Below are 19,437 nucleotides of genomic sequence, written 5' to 3' on the forward strand. Positions count from 1 at the left end.
ATTTCATATCTGGACAGAACATCACATGTTTCAAAATCTTCAGAGTGCAAGCAAATATGACCTTGAGTCTGACAGGGATCAAGGTGAATGAAGGTCAGAGCGATTTTAAAAATGCATCAGAGCTCTTTGTAATTTTTTTAAGACAAGGGATCTGGGCTGTTTAATTAATTCATGATTAGTTGTAGTTTTAAATATTCACAAGGACTGTGTCAGACATTAAATGTTTTTATTCAGTGATGATGATTTGTGGTGGTTGAAAAGGTCCAGAACCGCAGAGATGAACTCGATGATTATTAATAAAGACCCTAATAACACAGCAAAACTTAGAATATGGCACTAGGAGAACAAGAACAGGGTCTTTTCATACAAATAAGCAGTGTGTTTGAGGTTTGTCGTAACATACGTAAATGGCTGTGGCTCCATTTAATAACATCATTAAATAGTCTTTATGAAATATGAATAAGAAAAGTTTCTGATCCAAAACCAAAACCTTGTGATTGAAACTGAGGATGAAGAGATGTTCAAATTAACAGCATTGCAGTGAAAAAGTTTCTCCATGAAATAATGACACTTAACGTTTCAGTGTCATGCTTCACATGAAAACAAAATCATTTCCTTCTTTGCAACTTAATTTTCTTTCCTGAAATGTCAAAAATTAAAATGATCCTCAGGGGAAAAAACCCCCAAAAAACATCACATATTAACAAAACAAACTGCAACATGTGTTTCTTAAGATTTGTTCACTTTCCAATAGATATTTTATTAAAATGCTGTAAAGAAAAAAAGATGGCTCATTTTACAAGAAAGTATAAATCAGCAAAGCTTCATTATTCAAAAAAAAAAAAAATACTATCATGATTCTCATGAGTTCTATACAACATACTATGTTCTATATAGATTATAGTGTAAAAACTAGTGGCAATATTTTTCCTAATAAACAGCAAACATCTATTTCTAGTGTGTACTTCTACATTTAATATCATTTAAATTACTGTGCACACTCTAAGTTGATTTACTCAGGAGCATCGCGTAACAGCAAGGGTATGTTAGTGTTAAATTATAATTGTGCTTTTCAAAAATATCATTTAAATTAGTCTTTATGAAATAAAACTAGATAAACTGTATTTAGACAATATTGTCAGTCTCTCAGAGTGCAAAACCAGATTTTTCCTTTTTTTTCCTCAAGCAAACTTACATTTTTCTTTAGAGCATGGCATTTCCCTTACATCCAGTCACAACCTTCTCTCTAACCTGCCTTTACTCTCATTGCATACATTCTGTGTGCCTCAAGGGAGAGCGTATTCGGAAAATATGGCTAGGGATTTCATATATATATATTTTTGCTTTTAGAGATGTCATAACAACAATCTAAGGCACTCGAAGTCAATGGTCCACAGGTTCTCTTGGTTGACATATACAGCGCCTTGCAAAAGTATTCATACGTCTTAAACATTTTCACATTTTGTCACGTTATAACCAAACACTGAAAATGTGTTTCGGTGTGAATTTGTGTGCTGGGCTGACACAAAACCATTAAGGACAAAGTAAAGGATGCATGGTTTACAAAAACTTTACAGAAAAGATTAAAAAAAAAAAAGTGACATGCATTTCTGCTATTTACCATGTGAATTTTAGCCCCAGTCTTAGTCTAATTGTTCTTCGAAGGCCCCGCAGGTTTGTTTGAGAACATTAATCTGTTTGCAAGAAAATGATTACTCCTGCACTTTGCAAGTATTGCCTTTATGGAAGAGTAGCAAAAAGAAAACCATTGCTGAGAGAAAGTCGTAAGAAGTCTTTTTATATATATATTTTACCACATGCCATGTAGAGGAAAAATGTGGAAGAAGCTGCTTTGATCAAATGAGACCAAAACTGAAATTTTTGGTCCACATACAAAACTCTATTTGGGATGGATATGTAACACTGCAACAACTATGTAGTTGTAGTTGTTACATTTTTAGTTCTATCCAGAAAACACCACTCACAGAGTGAAACATGGCTGTGGATCCTTTTCTTCAGAAGAGACAGGGAAGCTGTAGAGTTGCAGCTTTAGAGTTCATCGACAGATGGATGGGGCTAAATGGCGAGAGGAAGAGGTACACCTTTCAGCAGGCAACAACCCTAAACACCCAACTGGTGCTAGAAAGCAAATTGTTGAGATTAAAATTTGTTAGACTGATTCAGCTGACGTTTAGATCTAAAATCAGGCTTGACAGTGGATGTTTACCAATGTTTGGGCTATTTTACAAAATAAGAAATGTTCTTCTCTAGATGTCCAACGCCCGTAGAGATGTGCTCTAAAAGTTCAGTTGTAACAGAAAATCTAGTGTGGTTCTACAAATGCACGCCGCACTTTTCAGTTATTTTTTTTTTTTTTGTCCTTCGCGTCACAATAATGTACCAGTTCGGGTTGATTTTTTTCACAGAAAATCCAAGCTAAATGGATTGAAGTTTGTAGTTACATAACAAAATGTGTTCAATGTCTATGTTTTCTTTTTTTTTTTTTTTGGAAAGGACTTCTACATACTAGAATGTCAACAATAAGGACAAGAAAGTCACAGCAAGCCTCTCGGCTTCAACAACACAGGTGAGATGATGTGGAAAACATAAAACGGAGCACACGTCTCATCATATCTTGGCGGAAGCAAAGGTAGTCAAACATCGAGTCTGGTTATTAGTCCATCTTAGTTCTGACTCCAGACTGCATTCAGCCACATGTAAGGGAAATCTAAGAGGCACAGTGATGTTCTGATGCGGTCAGTTTCTGGTTTAAGGTCAGGATTGTGGTCCAGCAAAGCCTGAGAGGGGTCGACAGGTGGTAGAGACGCACGAAGCACCTGCTCACAAAGCGGAGCCGCCATCACGGCCGATACGTTTTGATTACATCTTTGATGGGCCTCCTGCATATCGGGCAGCAGGCATTGATTTGTCTCTTCAGCTTCTGCCCGCAGTCGTTGCACAGGCACATGTGTCCGCAGGTGTAGATGACCGCGTCCACCTCCTGGTCGAAGCAGATGGTGCACTCTCCGTTCTTCCCAGCAGGGGGCAGCTCAGAGGCAGTCAGGGAGGGGGATGTAGGGGGGCTAAGCGGGGAGCTGGGAGCAGTCACTGGAAGGAGAGAAGACAGCTTGAATGAATGGAAGAGTAATCCTCTGTTGTTGATGGAGGATGAGTTTTTTATGTTTAATATTCATATATCTGCTCAGAACAATATGTAAAAAAAAAAAGACTACTCTAAACATTTTTAACAAAATGTCCTTGCCAATGACAAAATCTTAACATTCCAGAAATGTTTTAGTAGAAGCCTCGCTTCCTGTAATGGATAAAATTACGAAAAAACAAATTTCCACTGCAGTTTGTCAGAACTGCTGCACGTCTAAGTCGTCCCTTGGGGGCCTCATACAGGCCTCCATATATACAGTATAGTATAATTCATGCTGTCAACATCTGGCATCTTACCCAGAGAGGATTCTGAGGCAGAGGAGGATCTGTTGACGCTGAAAGCCAGGTCTGAGTCACTGTCATCTGGGCTGCTGCTCTGAGAAGTTGTGGGGGATGTGCAGGGAGGACTGGACTGCAGTGTTCCTGTTCCACAAAGACAATTATAAATCAACAACCGCCACACAATTAGACTCCCTATCTATAAAAGGTTGGGTTTCAGTTCGAGGATATATTTAATGTAAGTTAAAATGAGTGATTTCAGAACATCGGCTGCCCGAATGTAAAGCTGCAGGCTGTACTCTGACATGCCCGAAGCAGACAGATTAAAAATGCATGCTTATTCATTAGAGCGACTTTTTTTCACGGTCTTCTATTCATAGCAGAACATTGCTGGATTAAAAACAAGAGAGAACGGGGTCTGGTCTGATGGGAGTTTATGTGGGAGTTGGACCACAGGGACTGGAAAAGGTCACGGCTCAAGGTTAAACAGCCTAATGAAGAACAAATCTACCCAGATGAATTCCTTTAGCCTGGGAAAAGAAAAATGTTGTCATCATTTCAGGAAGCCCATATTTGGTTTGTGGAATATTAAGATTCCTTTCAACCTAATTGTGATTAACCAGAATTAGAATTAGTTTTTTAGTACTTTAAAACTGTCAGATTTACAAATAAGTAATGCAGATAACAGGAAGGCTAAACATATTACAGATAAGTTGCTCTGTTTTACCAAGTTGAGCTTTCAATGTCTCTCGGTTTTGGAACATCCTTGATCCAGAAATGTTGGAAATCTAAGAAGTAAGTAAGGCTTTACATTCGCTATGAAATACACAGAGAGACTGCTGCTGAGAGATGCTAATGCTAATAGCTCAAATGTAGCATAAGCTGCTAAACAGTTCAAAATCAAATCAATATTATGAAAGTGAATGTTTACAGGCACATGCAGTGACACCACTTCTGCTTCTAACACAAATAATTAATGACCATTGAGACAGGAAGACGTCTTGCTTCTTTATATTGAACCTTGAACTTTGAAGCTCCTGACTGTTTTGGTACAAAATCTCATCTGCTTGGACAAAAGAGGATTTCAACTAACTTAATTGTCAACTCTAGAAAATATGGCTATGTAACTCAGGCAAATGGTATTTATAATCAAAAAGTTGCATATAGTTATTTCATGTAGTTGTCAGTAGCAGACATACTTTCAGTTCATGGCTAAAATAAATGGAAATTGGGTGTCATTTAATGTCTCGAAAAAATAATAAGCAGAGATCACACATAGATTGACTTATGATATGAAAGATCTGAGCGTTTTTATGATTATTTCTCTTCAAAACTCATCAAAAATACTTTACTAAAAAGACAAGTAAACTGATATGTACAGTCTGGTTTAAGAAATTGCTTGCTTGCAGGTAAGCAGAAGGGAAAGAGATGCCGTTGAGAAAAGAGGACTAAAAATCGGCCAGCTATTCTTGAACACTTTTGAATTATGGTCTTGAAGAAAAATCTGCTAATTTCTGTATTTTAAGGTCGGAAATATACAAAACAAACACACAGAGATCAAAAGTCTGCCAACTCTGATTGTCTATTTACATTTACTTACTGGAACAGGAGGTAGAAAGCTAACAGTGCAGTACCGTGAATAAATACTTTATGTATGATCTCCTCACCCTTCAAAGAGATACATCCCATCTCATCTTATTGCATCATTACTGTTTGCATTTGAAAACAGATGGAGCAATGGTGCTAAACTGATGTGCCTCATCGTCACAGGCTTTATGTGCTCACAGCTCTGTGCCATTAAGCATGAGTGAATAAAATTTTATTTTTCTTTAAAGGGGAAAGTTCCAGTGATTGCCGTTTTATTGCTTTGGCTCCTCAGATGCTTTGTGTGCTTTATGTGTCGCTCTAAACACACTTACCGAGTATCCTGAGTCTGTTCACAGCTCCATGCAGTGTGAAAAAGGCCCACAGGACCTGAGAGGAGTCTACACAGAGCAGCCGGCCCCGTCCCACTCCGTTCACCCCGTGGTGCACCTCTCCGCTGGGCAGCAGACTGAAGCTGAGCACGTCTCCAGAGCAAGGCATGGGGAAGCCGCGGTGCAACACCCAATACTCCTTCCGGTCCAGGAGCACCTCAGGGTCAGCCGGCAGGTCTCCAGAGTGCAGACAAGCTGGGTCGCAGGATGTTAAACCGAATGACATCGACCCAAAGTAAGGCAGGCCCAGGTGGCCCACCTCCACATACAAAGTCTCTCCCACGTGGAGCGGCCGGTCGCTGAACACCAGAGTCCGGCTGCTGTCCAGAAAATGGATACAGGCGGCCAAACGGTCTGCGGAGAGTATCACATCAGATCCACGGATCAGGTGAAAGTGCAAGTCATTGTCCAGCAGGGACGGCAGACCCCGGACGCCCCTCGGAAACGCAGAGGAGACGGTTGAAGACGGTGTGGAGGAAGAAGAAGAGGATGAGCAGTAGTGGATGAGCTGAGAGTAGTTGTTGAGCTGGAGGTTGGCCATTTTGGCAGCAGCCGCCTGGTTGTTCTCCAGCTGATTGTTGCTGTAATTGGCCGAGTCGTGGCTGCTCTGGGGAAGATAGGCACTCAGACGGGCAGCGCTCAGGCAGCTGGACCCCACACTCTCAGCAAATGTGCTGTCTGTGAAGCAAAATGTGCACGAAAAAGTTAATGGCTATTCAGTGGCCTGATATAATCTGTCCCAAAACATTTCTCTGTTCTCTTCTAGTTGGCACTTTACTCTTATTTTCCAAGACAAGACATGAAAAATTTTTTACTAACTGTCAGGAATATTAGTTCAAACTGATTCAGACAAATTTTATAACACTTACTGGAAAGCTGTAATATTGGCAATAAAATGAACTACAAGGGAGCTAAAAAATCTGCTATTAGTCACAGCTCTTTTCAGAGGCTTCATTTTTCCAGCAGATTTATGACGTCTTCTGAAAGAAAATAACTCATTGATGCTGCTTTTTGTCGTCTGTGTTGTATTTCAGCCCTTTTTTCAGATGTTGAGTATGTCTCTACCAGCTTCGCATGTCCAGAGACTGAAGTTTTTGCTGATTTTCTTTAGCAAGAATAGCTCACGCTTGGACAATTTGATTTAGGTCTGAACTTTGATTGGGCCATTTTAACACACGACTAGGCTTTAATCTAAACCATTGCATTATACCACTTACTCACTGCATAAGATTATAATCCTGCAAGAACGTGCACCTCTAACAGGCTTTGTTTTTTTTAGGACTACACATATTTAGCTCTATCTGTCCCCCTTCACCTATTACCAGTTTCCCTGTCTTTGCTCAAGTACAGGTTCCTCACAGCATGTTGTTGCCACTGTCATGTTTCACAAGGGGTACGGTATGTTCTAGGCGATATGCAGCGTTAGCTTTCCACCACACATAGCAATTTATATGACCACCTTCTTCCACATGTTTGCTGTGTCGCCCACTTGACTTGTGACGAACTTCTTCTGGGTTTCTTTTAACACGTATTGCCACTCATTTTAAAAGGCTCAATCTATGTAGTGTATGATTAGTAGTTGTCCTGTCAACAGATTCTCCCACTTGAGTTGTGGATCTTAGCCAGAGATCTCAAGAGGTTCAGAATCACTGATTAAGGTTTTCCTTGTCTGGACTGTCGGTATAGATTGATGGCCATGTCTTTATAGCTTTATAGCTTAAGCAAAGGTCTTCAGTTTTAGATTGAACTATATTAGGTAACATTGGTTTAAGCCTAACCCATATGATCCAATGTTCTGCCCGTCCTTTCTGCTGTTTGTCCGCTAAAGATACTCCAAACTTCTCGAGCCCCTGCTGAACAGCTGGATTTATATTATTATTTTTTGAAGACTGAGGCTATTTCTGATGAGAACGCATTGATAAAATTATTTACAACGCGTTTCATTTTTGCACATGTTGAGAATTTCACAGTTTCTAAGCAAACTAAGGGTTGTTTCTGATGACAAAATACGATGTTAGCATCCAGAAATCAAAACGTAAACACATCTATGTTGAATTTAGTCCCACGTTGTATTTACTTTACGTGGACAAACAAGCATTGTCAGGAAGAGCTTCAGCTTCTCTGTACTCCAGAAACAGATATAAACAAGTCTGCTGCTTGTAGCCCCCCTCTGACTTATGGTGCATTCCTTTACCACTATTTCTAGAGATGTTGGAGCAGTAGAGCTCCCTGGCCCCTCACCAAAGCTTCAGGGACGGACAGCCTTGACCAAACAAGGCTACAGCTTCTGTCAGGCGAAGACAAACACGCCCGACATGTAAGTGTAAGAGCGAGGACAGCGAGGGGACAAACGTTGATGGAAGTGAAGCCAGCGAAAACGCAGAAAAGTAACACGGCTCAGGAAAGTGATAGTAAGAGAGTGTTTATGGAAGTTGTGAATAGTAGTTGGGAGGGTGAATAGACCGCATGACATCTGTTGCTCATTTCTCCATGTCATGTTAGCCAATTTGAAATAAAGAGGCTCTGGTTTTTAAGACAAACACAGATCCGTTTTGACACACGGATCATTCATCATCGAGCCATCCCAGACCATTTGAAACCGACCCATGGGGCTGTAAAGCCAAACTCCCAAGAATCTGTCTAATTTAGCCGTGAATATGTTGACCCTATAAAAAATGTGTTTCTGTTGACTTTGGGTTGTCAAAACACATGGTCCCAAGATGACTGACTTGAATCCAAATAGAAAAATATGGAGTACTATAGTCAGAGCCTTGCAAAAGAATTTATATCTCTCCAAGTTTTTCACATTTTCTCACAAAACAACCACAAACTTCAATGTGGTTTATCTTATAACAGGTAAGTACAAAGTAGTGAATAATTGGGAAGCTAAAGATAATTATACAAGGTTTTCTACTACTCTGATAACTCTAAATAAAATCTATTGCTACCAGCGTTCTGCAGAAGCCTCCAAACTTCTCTGTATAATCTCAGTTTAAATCCAGATATTCTGTGAAACCCTCAGAGGATTTTTAGAGGAGTGTAAAACAGGTTAGGTTGTAAAACAATATCCCAAGGAGTGTCTGTTCTAGCCATCATCTAAAAATGGAAAAAAGAACAAAACAGTTGCAATTCTAAGAAGACACGGCTGGGCAAGGAGAGCAATATCTAGAGAAGCAGCCAGGAGGCCTGTGGTATCTCTGGAGCAGCTGCTGAGATCCTTTGCTCAGGTGAGACAATTTGTTGATAAGAAAAGGATTCAGCCCTATAATCAACACACTTGGGCTGAGACCAACATTTATTTATTTATTTATTTATTTATTTATTTATTTATTTATTTATTTATTTATTTATTGGCCTTTTGCAAAACATATTTGTGACACAAAACTAACACTGCGCTTCACTCTAAATGAATGATCTCAATACTGAAACATTGTAATGCTGAAAGAAGACATGACGCTGTGGCACAAGGCTCACCTCCTAGAAGTGACAACTCAAAACATTTTTTTTTTTTTATCAAAGCATAATCATTTGTCATAATCCCCTCGTCTAAGATGATTTAGTCTAATTTGGCTGAGCTTGAGCTGTTTTGTAGAGATCAATAGACAACGGAAATTGGAGCAATAAGTGCTGCATAACTAGGTATAAACATGGAGGACAAATATGCACCAAACTTTTCAAATCTTTTTTTCTGAAAAAAATAAAAATAAATGCATCCATTTTCTTACACTTCTCATGTATTCACCTACTCATGTTGGTCTATCACAATATGTTTAAATAAAATATGGTGAGGTTTGTAGGCATAGCTATTTATGGTTTTAACAAGGGCACAAAAAGTTTTTACAAAGCACTGTACATGGCTAAAGATCTTCCTGTTAGAAGTTGAGTTTGCTCACACAACTTGATCTTTTCATAATGCACTGACTACCAGAATCACGAGATTCTTACCAAGCAGTGTGACCTCCTGAGTGATGCCGTAGATGTCGATGATTGCCCAGAGTGGGCAGCCAATGCTGAGCCCACAGTGGAAGAGGATGGGCTCCCCATCATTAATGCTGTAGAAAACCCTCCCGTGGCGATCAGCCCAGAACGATAGCATGTTGTCCTTTATGGCCAGTCTCTCAGGCAAGGCCTTGGCCCAGTAACCGGGCCGCGTCACCAGATCTGGGCACGCATACTTGGGGATGTCAATGGCCTCTAGCTCACTTGGATCCAGACTGGTGAAACCAAAGCGCAGTGCTCCACTCCAGCCAGTGTGCACACCAGTTAGGCGAAGACGGACCTGAACACATGAAATTGTTACAACCTTACTGCAGCCTTATCAGAATAACCATACAGAGAGATGAAGCAAACCTTTTCATAGAGGTGGACGGGGCGGTGGCTGAACGTGATGCCATTGCAGAAGCTGTTCTTGCGAGTCGCTCTTCGAAGCTGCCCATCCAGCCTGATGTTCTTCCCCCTGGCATGCGGGTTAAAGCGCAGCGACTCCAGGTTGATGTTGACAGGCGGGGCGGACGTTCTTCTCTCCACACCTGGCCCATTGTTGGGCAGCGTGTAGTACTGCCTGCTAGCCACCGGGCGGGGTTGCAAAGTAGCATCTGTGTGGGTAAACATCAAGAGTTACGTAGGTAGATGAGAACAGAGCCCTGCAATGATTCGGCTAACACGCCGTCTGAACTGCAATTTTCTTTTAATTTGTTATTGAATGAGCTGAGAGTACAATGTCTGTAGACAACTAAAATCAGCTGTTTTAAAGTGCAGCATTAGAAAAAAGGGAACTGACAGTCTTGTGCATTAAATTGTTAATTGACTCAAATAAATTTGTCTGTAAAACACTGGGAAACTGTCTAATTTATCCCCTTTAGATCAAACTAAAGTTTGCAACATATGCCATTAGTCTTTATCATACTTACACACAGAATAAATAAACCCTGCATAGCCTTCTTTATTCCTTCAGTTATCTTCAAAAGAGGAGAATGAATCACACAGTGCATAGTCAGTGTCAAAATACCAAAATAAAAGGCCTAATCTTTGATTTTGTCTGCACAGAAGGAGTCAGCATCCTAGTTAGCAAAAAAGAATCCCTTGATGAGCATCGCAAAACAAACAGATCAGAACTGAGGAGAAGACAAATCGAGCGCCAGCTCAAATGAGACATGAATGATGAGTGTTTATGGTATGGACTGGCTGTGAGTCGACCCTCAAAGGGAGGCGGTGCGTCTCCTCTCCTCCTGCGGGCCACGGCGAGATTACGTTCCTGTTACAAATTCACGGCGTTCTGGTGCAAAGACAATAACTCAGTGAAATGTTCCACAGCACATTTCCTAAATTAGGCATTATCACTGATTATATTCTAAACTATAGAGCTCGAAAACATCTGTAACATCTCAAACGATGTGCCTCTTCCCATCTGCACTTGAGCATTTTGGGTTTTGAGCAAGTAAAATATACTTTGGAGGTTAGTGCAACATAGAAAACATGTTGAGGCTTGACCTGACCGCCTGAGGCATAACTGCCTCGCTGACGGAGGGACAAACAGGGAAGTTTAATCACATACAGTGAGACCTGATATAGACACTTGTTTGCCCTTATCAGATGGAAGTCGCGGCAAGTCAAGCAGCAAGGGACGGCTCAAAGCACATTATGACTGCAGTTGGGGCCTCACATAAAATAAGCTAAATTTGTTGTTACAAATATATAGGAAGAATAAAGACCCATAGATCTTTAAGGTGTTTTGACTGCTAAATGTAAATTTATCAATAAACCTCTTTGTGTCTTTGCATCTTTCAGTTTTCAACTACAATTGGAAATTGCGTAAACAAAAAATATTGCCTTTTTTTCTGTCTATGAAAATTTGTAGTAATAAAAGAAAAAAAGAAAAATCAAGAAAATGGGAAATGACTATCAAACAGCGCTAAACAAAAAAACAATCTCCTCACATTCGGATTCAACTCTTTTCAACAGTATATAAAAATACCATCAGTGGACTGTCAGCTTGTAGCAACAACATTCCCGGTTCAATCCCACCCTGACCTTTTTCTGCATAGAGTTTGCATGTGTGGGTTCTCTCCGAGTAGTAGATACTATGGTCTGCCCCACTAATACTTAGAAGGAATTAGCAAATTTCAAGTAAAAGAAGTCAACTTGGCAGAAATTCATTTTCTAATCAAAAATCCACATTTGTTTCTGCTGGAATACAACACCAAATACAACACCAGGATAACTAGAGAAATGAATTGCACTTCTGCCATTTTGTACCTCAGACAAACATTTCCAATCCAGCAGTAATTTGCTGCTTCTGTTTGTAGATGTGTTACAATTTTTAAGTGTTTAGACTGCATAGAGAAGTGCACTGGTACCATATTGTGTTGCTAGTAGTAATCAGCATGGTCCCTGCACAAACATTACCCAATTTCTGATCTGCAACTAGAACAAAGTGGAAGTTGGAGATGTTGTAATGCTGCTGTAATGTTGTAATGTATTTGTCTAGGAAGTTGGAACTTCCATCTGGAAATGACAGACTGTAAACTGGAAAAGTGCTCCCTTAACCAAGCTAGCAGGCAAGCTAACAACAAAGTGTTTTCTATATTTTATGCACTCAAACACTAGATTAATATACTTAAGAATAGATAATATATGGTACCGTGTGTGTGACACTGCTTAACACAATAGAGGAAGTGTGAATTTCATATCTTCTGAGACAGAAAATGTAAACGGTACTTGAATTTCACAGATTTGGTGTCTGACTGGGCCGAGGTCATTCTCAATTATGAGTAACTACTCACACTACCACACATTTTGAGGCGAAGAAATCATTTCTCTGGATTGACTCTAAAAACATCCTCTGACCTCTGGATTGTGTCTGCCACTACTCAATAGTGGTCAATTTATTTTTGGGAAATGCTGAACCTTCAGGATTCTAAAAAATGGAAAAGCATAAATGAAATCATAAGACTGCACAAGACTGTCATACCAAGGCCAGCTTCTTCAAATAGAAAACCGATTTTAAGCATTCTTCAAATTCTTCTTTAGCTGAACAAGCTGCTTATTTACTTAAATATCTTAGATGAATCTAGTTTGGATTATAATAATTTATTTCTGACTGGTAAGCTTTGATGACTTTGTTGTGATGTAACCACGATTACTGCTAAAAAAATAATAGCCATGTTTACCAGGAAATGTACGTTATAAAAAGAAGTTCTAAATGGAATTAAAGCCATCATAATTATTTACATTTTGATGAAATAGATTAGTATGTAGATGTAATGTTCAAAATCAGTTCAAAATTATAAATATTAGCCAATTCATTTTGGTAACAAGAAACAGTTTGACTGGCGCTGGTTCCATCAATCTTAATTCTCATGTAAGGTTGTTAGGTTGCCATGTTTATGTGGATTCTTTCATGTCTGAATGCAAATTTAAATTTGGCACAGAACTTGTGGTTCAGAAAGTTCGTCTCAGAGCAAGTTTGCTTCATTTAGCCCGGTCTGTGGTGTTGCTATGGTCAAACTGCCTACCAACCTCAGCTTAACCCCGAGGCAGACATTGCCGATGAAGGCGATGTTAGCTGCGGTTTTCAAGTAAGGCTAACAAGCCACCTTAGCTAGAATGATTTGAAACGTTAACTATTATTACTTTATGAACATTGTGTGAGTTGAATGATTTGAAAAGTTAATTATTACTTTATGAACATCATGTGACTTGAATGATTTGAAAAGTTAACTATTATTACTTTATGAACATCATGTGACTTAACTAATTAGCATTAGCGCTAATGCTAAAGCAAATGTTGCTATCACACTGAGCTCTCTTCTGTCAATGGAGTAAATCTGTGGGCTTTTCAGGGAAACTTTCTACACACCACCTTCTTAGATTTCGAGTAATTACTATTTCAGTAACATTTTAATCAAAACAATTCCTAGTTCTTGTAAATTTTAACATGAAAGGACAAAATTTAAAGCAAAGTTACCTTTATAAGGTAGAATTCAATTAGTTCAATCAACAATTTAACTTTTAGAGGTTTTTTTTCCCCAATTTGTGTTTTGTTGCTGTTAAAAATACATCAAAAATCTTGAATAAAAATGATTACGATTGCACTAATTTTATTGAGTAAATTCCTTGTTTTCACAAATCAAGTGAAAGTCACAAGTCAAGCTTTCACAAATCAAAGCTTGACTCGATTTTACATGGATTTCCAGAAGGAAACATTCCTGGCAAAAAAAAAAAAAAAAAGAAAACAACGTAATGTGAGTTGCTGTGATGGCAGCACCCCCCTTATTCAGTTGCTGAGACGGGCCTGCTGGGAGCGTGGGAGTGTGACAGACGTTAAATCAAAGTGATATAGGGGAACTGATTATCAAGTAATGGGCTCTAGGTAACATGACAAAGTGGCTCAGAGCTTAGAGTTCATAATCATGAAGAAAACGAGACTGACAATCAAGCGCATACAAGAATAAATCACTGCTAATCACTCGAGACTGCTCTTAAAGTAATAGCACTTGGAATGAAACGATATTTTGGTGTTTGTTCCTTTTCTCTTCTAGTGATGTATATATTTAACTATTGTGCTCAATGGGCTACCTTGGTGTTTTGAGCTCTTACGAACTACTGCAATAAAACCTTGCTGAAATTTGAAATAAATAGCTAACTTAAAAAAAAACATGCTAAATATATGCCTGAAATAAAACAAAGTACCATAGCTTTATCATTTAAATTTTAACGCGGCAGTGCAAAAGATGTGCTTTTTCATAAATGTAGAGGCTTTTCTAATAAGATCTTTGTTCATGAAATTCACATTTTTGCTATCATCGCTCTCAAGTTTGCACTACTGATATGAATCCTGAAGCTGATCATATGGAAGTGTTGTTTTTTTTTTTGTTTGTTTTTGTTTTTTTTCTGGAGCACCGCGGCTGCTGAAGGAAAGGAGCGCTTCCCAGGGAATCACGCTCATCTCCCCCGTGATGCGGAGCGCATCAGTGCACGGCGATCACAAGACAAGGCATGTGTAGCCTATACACACCTCTGCTGTTTCCCCCACATTAATAAGCCAATAATGACCAAAACGAGGGGAGGAAGAAAAAAAAAAGAAACCTCACCTATTAATGGCTTTGGCGCTGTATTCCCCATTATATGCTGATGTTTCTCGCACCGGCTGACAACTTAATTCCGATTGCAGTATTTCTCTGTCCATCCATGTATCCTCGCACCGACGTGCACCTCCCCCGATCGGCTTGTGCTCCAGCGCCTTCCGCTTCGCGACGATCCTCCCAGATGAAGCATGGACCCGCTCTTCTTCTTAATGTCAACCCCAAGGCGCTGCGACAGGCAGACACCTCGAACTGGCGCACAGCTGCCCCCTCCTTTCTTTATCGTGGGCTCCCCTCTGCACGACTTTAAAGAAACAGTGAGCGCAGATCCCACGCAACCTCCTGATAATTAACTCAGCGGTTAATTTACGCAAATGAAACACTAACGATTGTGCAGCCAATAATACTTAAAAAATAAGGCATGCCTAATCCAAAGGGAACGGGGTTTGTGGATACATTTCCATATGGAGTCAGGCGGACAGGATGCTGAGAACTTTGAAAAGTCCTTGAGATTGGTGGAGAGATATAATCAACCAGAGTACAGATGTACAGAGCCTTACACATTTATAAAGCAGACTAACAGATAAGGACTCCACACTCCTGATAAAAGTCAAAGTACCGTCTGAGGAAATCCCCGTTTTTTTTCCACACCCTATCCTCTGCCCTCCCACAGCCTTGACTGCTGGGCTTCTCTCAAGCTGTTTCCTGTCTTTTGGATCTCTCTGCTCTCAGAGGAGTCATGCATGGCCTGCAGGGCTTGTAGGAATGAGAACTGCATCAATGAAAGCAGTTCTGGGATGACATGTCTCCTGCAGCATGAGCGAGCTAGAGAGAGGCCCAAGGTGCTACAGTAATCTGTGTCACACAGCACAGCGGGAACAAAAGCCTGTACTTTTAAGAAAATAACATGCTGCGAAAATGTTCAAGCGTGCTCACAGAACATGGAGGTTTCTGGGCAGACTGACTGAAATCGGAGGCCAACCAAGTCTTGTCAGCATTGATGTTTGGGTGATGGCAGACTGGAACTAAATATAACTCTAAGACAAAAGCATTTGTTTCTGCATGCTCAATGCTGTTTGTTTTAGCAGGATACTGTGGCTCCCTTAGAGTCTTAGGTGAATGAATGGTGTTTGGGGTGAAGCAAGGCAGAAATGAAAAATTCTCCCCATGCCTCTCTCCTTAGCTTCGGAAATAAAGAGCTGCAATGGTGAGGGGATTAACACAGGAAGTGAATATGGCTGTGATGATGTCTGCCATCAAGCTTTCCCTGTAAACACAGCAGAGCTGCAGTAACAAGTGCCGCTTCCCCCCCTGACGCTTTCTGCACTGCCTATGAGGACTGAAAGCATAATGATTGCAGATTTAGTTAAAATGCAAGCATCTGTATCTCCAGGTTTATTTTCAGCAGTTATTTAGAGGTCCTTCAAGATGTCTGCAGGAATTAAGAACATCGCAGAGACACCGGTGATTAAAAAACAAAGCAGAAAGCTGTGAAGAGGGGTTGAGTTATAAAGTGATATCCTACATTTTTAAACGTGTTAACACTCGATTTGGTGAATTTCCTGACAATGGAAAGCGTAGGATGTACAGTACAGACCAAAAGTTTGGACACACCTTCTAATTCAATGGGTTTTTTTTATTTTCATGACTATTTATAAGGCAGGAAATTCCCACTTATTAACCTAACAGGGCACACCTATGAAGTGAAAACCATTTCAGGTGACTACCTCTTAAAGCTCATCAAGAAAATGCAGAGTGTGTGCAAAGCAGTAATCACAGCAAAAGGTTGCTACTTTGAAGAAACTAGAATATAAGGGGTATTTTCAGTTGTTTTACACTTTTTTGTTTAGTGCATATTTCCACATGTGTTATTCATAGTTTTGATGCCTTCAGTGTGAATCTACAATGTCAATAGTCATGAAAATAAAGGAAACTCATTGAAATAAAAGGTGTGTCCAAACTTTTGGTCTGTACTGTAGTTCTAGCTTTAAATGAATAATTCACAAAATGTTGTGCAAAATAAAAATGTAAAATATGCAACATTAGGACTCTGAAATGGCTGAGAAATTTTAGCTACAAAATTGTTTTTAGTTGATTTTCCAAAAAACATAACAGCTTCCTGGTCCAAGTCCACTTCTAAATCTAATTGAACTTCTGTGGCAATACTGACAATTAAAACGATATTCAAAAGTTTCTCTCCATCTTATCTAATTGCGATTGAGCTATTTTGTTAAATCAAATTGGTAAAAAATAAAAGTAAACGTATTATGTACAGAGTTTGTAGAAAGATAAAAAGGGGATCTACAAAGTACTATTTTAGGGGGGATGATTACACAAAACACTTTTCAAACCTTAACTTGCATTATGTTTTATTCACTTCATAATTATGCAACAGTTTCTTTTGATATGTCATATAAAATCCCAATAAGACAAAAACTAAGGTTTGCAGGTGTAACATGGCATGGTGTTTTTTTAATGATTCCATCTGTACAGACGCACAAATAGATGTCAACAAAAAATTGTATATGTCAAGTGATAAAATGAAAATGTTACATGTTAATTAGTACAATATTGCTAGCTGTGTCATGTGCAGACGTCCACAACAGAAAAGCTAAAAATAACTCGACTGGTAAGAGGATCCATTCACACTGAGATGTATTCAAAACTCTTCAGGGGAATTTAAGAGAAGCTGCTACTTTGTTTTTAATGGCAAATGCTTTTTCTTTGGACTCGGCCGCAGATCTCAATTAGGGATCATCGACAGAAGCTCTAGATTTTCCCAGGCTTTTAAAAAAGAATAACAGAAATGATTTAGATGGATGGCTGTGCTTCTTTTACTTGATAATGCGTAATTTGTGATGCGTTTTCTGTCTTTACGCAGAAAGAACAAAAGCACGTCTCAGTAGAAAGTTTTTCTTATTTTTTTTACAAACTGCAACGACTGGAGAGCAGTTTCAGCGGGTTAGCACATTTGTCTTTTTTTTTTTAACAAAGAATCCATTTACATTTTTTTTTACACTGCAGCAGAAAGACGTAAGCAATGCTAATCTTTCACATATTGCTTTAAAACTGCGTAAAAAACCGCACTGCCTTCCAAAATAAAGCAAACGCAGACAGCAGTATAATGCTCCGCCACAAAACATAATGCATTGTCCCCCTTCAGGGCATCATGCATCTGTAATGCAGCAGTCCCTCCAATGCCCCTCCCTTACGGCGATTAAAGTTATTTCCAGAAAAGGAGGGCATATGTCCCGTTTGCTCAAGGAAAGTTGGCCCACAGCGATGCGACTGCTGCCTCGCAGAAGCAGCGCGGTGACTGATCCTTGGAGAGAAAAGTGTTACATTTGCAGTATTTTAGCTCTCCGTAAGAAGTCAAAGGCAGAAACGCTGAGCAGATGGCTGCCCGGGAAGGTTTGTGAGTGGTGGTCTCAGTATCAGGCAAGGGCTGCTGTCCAAACCTCAGCCACTGATCTAATGGATGAAGTGAGTCATACCCACCTTCAACGCGAACACAGCCATCTCCGCGAAGCGCGCACAGGCCAAGCACAATGAGCCACATTCATGCTGCAGCTTTCTGGTCACCCTCTCCGTGTGCGTGCACTTTTCTCTACTTTGGCTTGTTCACATCTGCTCTCAATATGGGCTCCTGTCTTTTCATTAGGTCGACTCTTAACAGCCCATTTTGAGTCAAGCACCTGCTTTTCAAAAACACAGTAAGAGTGCAAGCCCTGCCAAAGCCATTGTGTCAGTAAAAGAAAAAAAAGCGTCTCTCATGTGGATGACGAAGCAATGTATTATTTATATATATATATATATATATATATTTAAAAAAACATATTTTTTCAAAGCATCTGCAGTATTTGAACTTAATTGGACTCCTTTTTGGGAGGTAGGGTTCTTGCCATGTGCATGTGCTCATTGCCCTCACAGATTGTTCTAATTTACAAAATCCTCAGATCATAAGAGCGAAGGCTGTGGTAGTCTGGAGCAGACAAAATGCATGCATGCTTGGTTTCACATGTGCAATTTCAGATTTCAGTAAATTAAAAACACCACTAGGTAGTGAATCGCTGGCAAGGGGTGTAAATTGGAAAAACAAAGCCCAGACAAGGGTATAAGCTGTGCACACTAATGTAGTCCGTCTCAAATCTGCAAGCTTTTTACAATGTTTGCTTTATGGTTAAAGTATCAATAGGGGGTTTGTGCTGTGCTGAAAAAAAAAACAGAATGGAATGATTTGTCTTGGAAATCAAGACGTATAGAAATAATTCTTGCCTCAGAAGAAAAAAAAATAGATCACATGGAATAAAAACAACCTTTTAAAACTTACAACTCACAGACTGCCCCAGTGAGTTAGGTTCCTCAGTTATCATTAAGTCATTTTGTTTAACAACCTAACCACCAGGGATGGAAGTTCTCTAAATATTCCCAAAACAAGTGAGTAAGTTGATTTTATTGAAGGCTGTTTTAATGTTTTCATGGTAAAAATAAAAAAGAATTTTCGTTCCTCAGCTTTAACTCCAGTCATGTGTGTAAAACTGTAAATCATCTGTTTACTTCTCCATTTTGCATGTGAACTTAGTTATTTGTGCTGCTTTTCTGTAAAAGAGAGAAGTAGAAAGTCAAATGAAATGCAGCTCATCCCCAAGTCAACAGTTTCTTGGGAGAAAATAAAGAAGATCAACCTTCCATTTACCAGTACAGTGACTCCTACATGACCCAACCTTAGGCCTTGTAGCTGGTCGATGTTTAATCAAAACAAGCCTGTAGTAGGTAATGTGTTTCAGCTTGTTGTTTATGCTCCAGTACTCCACTGTTATAACTTTTATTTAGCGCATGTTTGAGGTCATGCAATAAGTAGAAAAAGATGAGATGAAAGTGGAAGGCAAATAGCTCTCTAGCTCTCTCTGTTCATCTTTTTAGTCTTTTCAGAGGCC

General features: G+C 39.5%; 1 protein-coding gene across 1 annotated transcript; it reads right to left on the minus strand.

The window, feature by feature from the left end:
• Positions 1-209: 209 nt before the first annotated feature.
• On the minus strand, positions 210-15,170 carry neurl1b (neuralized E3 ubiquitin protein ligase 1B). The gene is made up of 6 exons (XM_032555346.1): positions 14,510-15,170; positions 9,768-10,012; positions 9,363-9,696; positions 5,361-6,095; positions 3,460-3,585; positions 210-3,108 (listed from the first exon to the last, which is right to left on the minus strand). Exons 1-6 carry the CDS (start codon positions 14,538-14,540, stop codon positions 2,861-2,863), a joined length of 1,719 nt encoding a protein of 572 aa, XP_032411237.1. The 5' UTR covers positions 14,541-15,170; the 3' UTR covers positions 210-2,860.
• Between the last annotated feature and the right edge of the window lie 4,267 nt (positions 15,171-19,437).

The sequence above is a fragment of the Xiphophorus hellerii genome, chromosome 23, assembly GCF_003331165.1.
Source record: "Xiphophorus hellerii strain 12219 chromosome 23, Xiphophorus_hellerii-4.1, whole genome shotgun sequence".
NCBI lineage: Eukaryota > Metazoa > Chordata > Actinopteri > Cyprinodontiformes > Poeciliidae > Xiphophorus > Xiphophorus hellerii.

What these genes read in the sequence shown, in the direction of transcription:
- neurl1b (XM_032555346.1), bottom strand. Translation starts at nt 14,540, where the DNA reads ATGGGGAATACAGCGCCAAAGCCATTAATAG. An exon ending in TCAGGAGGTCACACTGCTTG is followed by an intron (nt 6,096 to 9,362) that starts GTAAGAATCTCG and finishes TTTGCTTCACAG; the next exon opens with ACAGCACATTTGCTGAGAGT. An exon ending in GAACAGACTCAGGATACTCG is followed by an intron (nt 3,586 to 5,360) that starts GTAAGTGTGTTT and finishes TTTGTGGAACAG; the next exon opens with GAACACTGCAGTCCAGTCCT.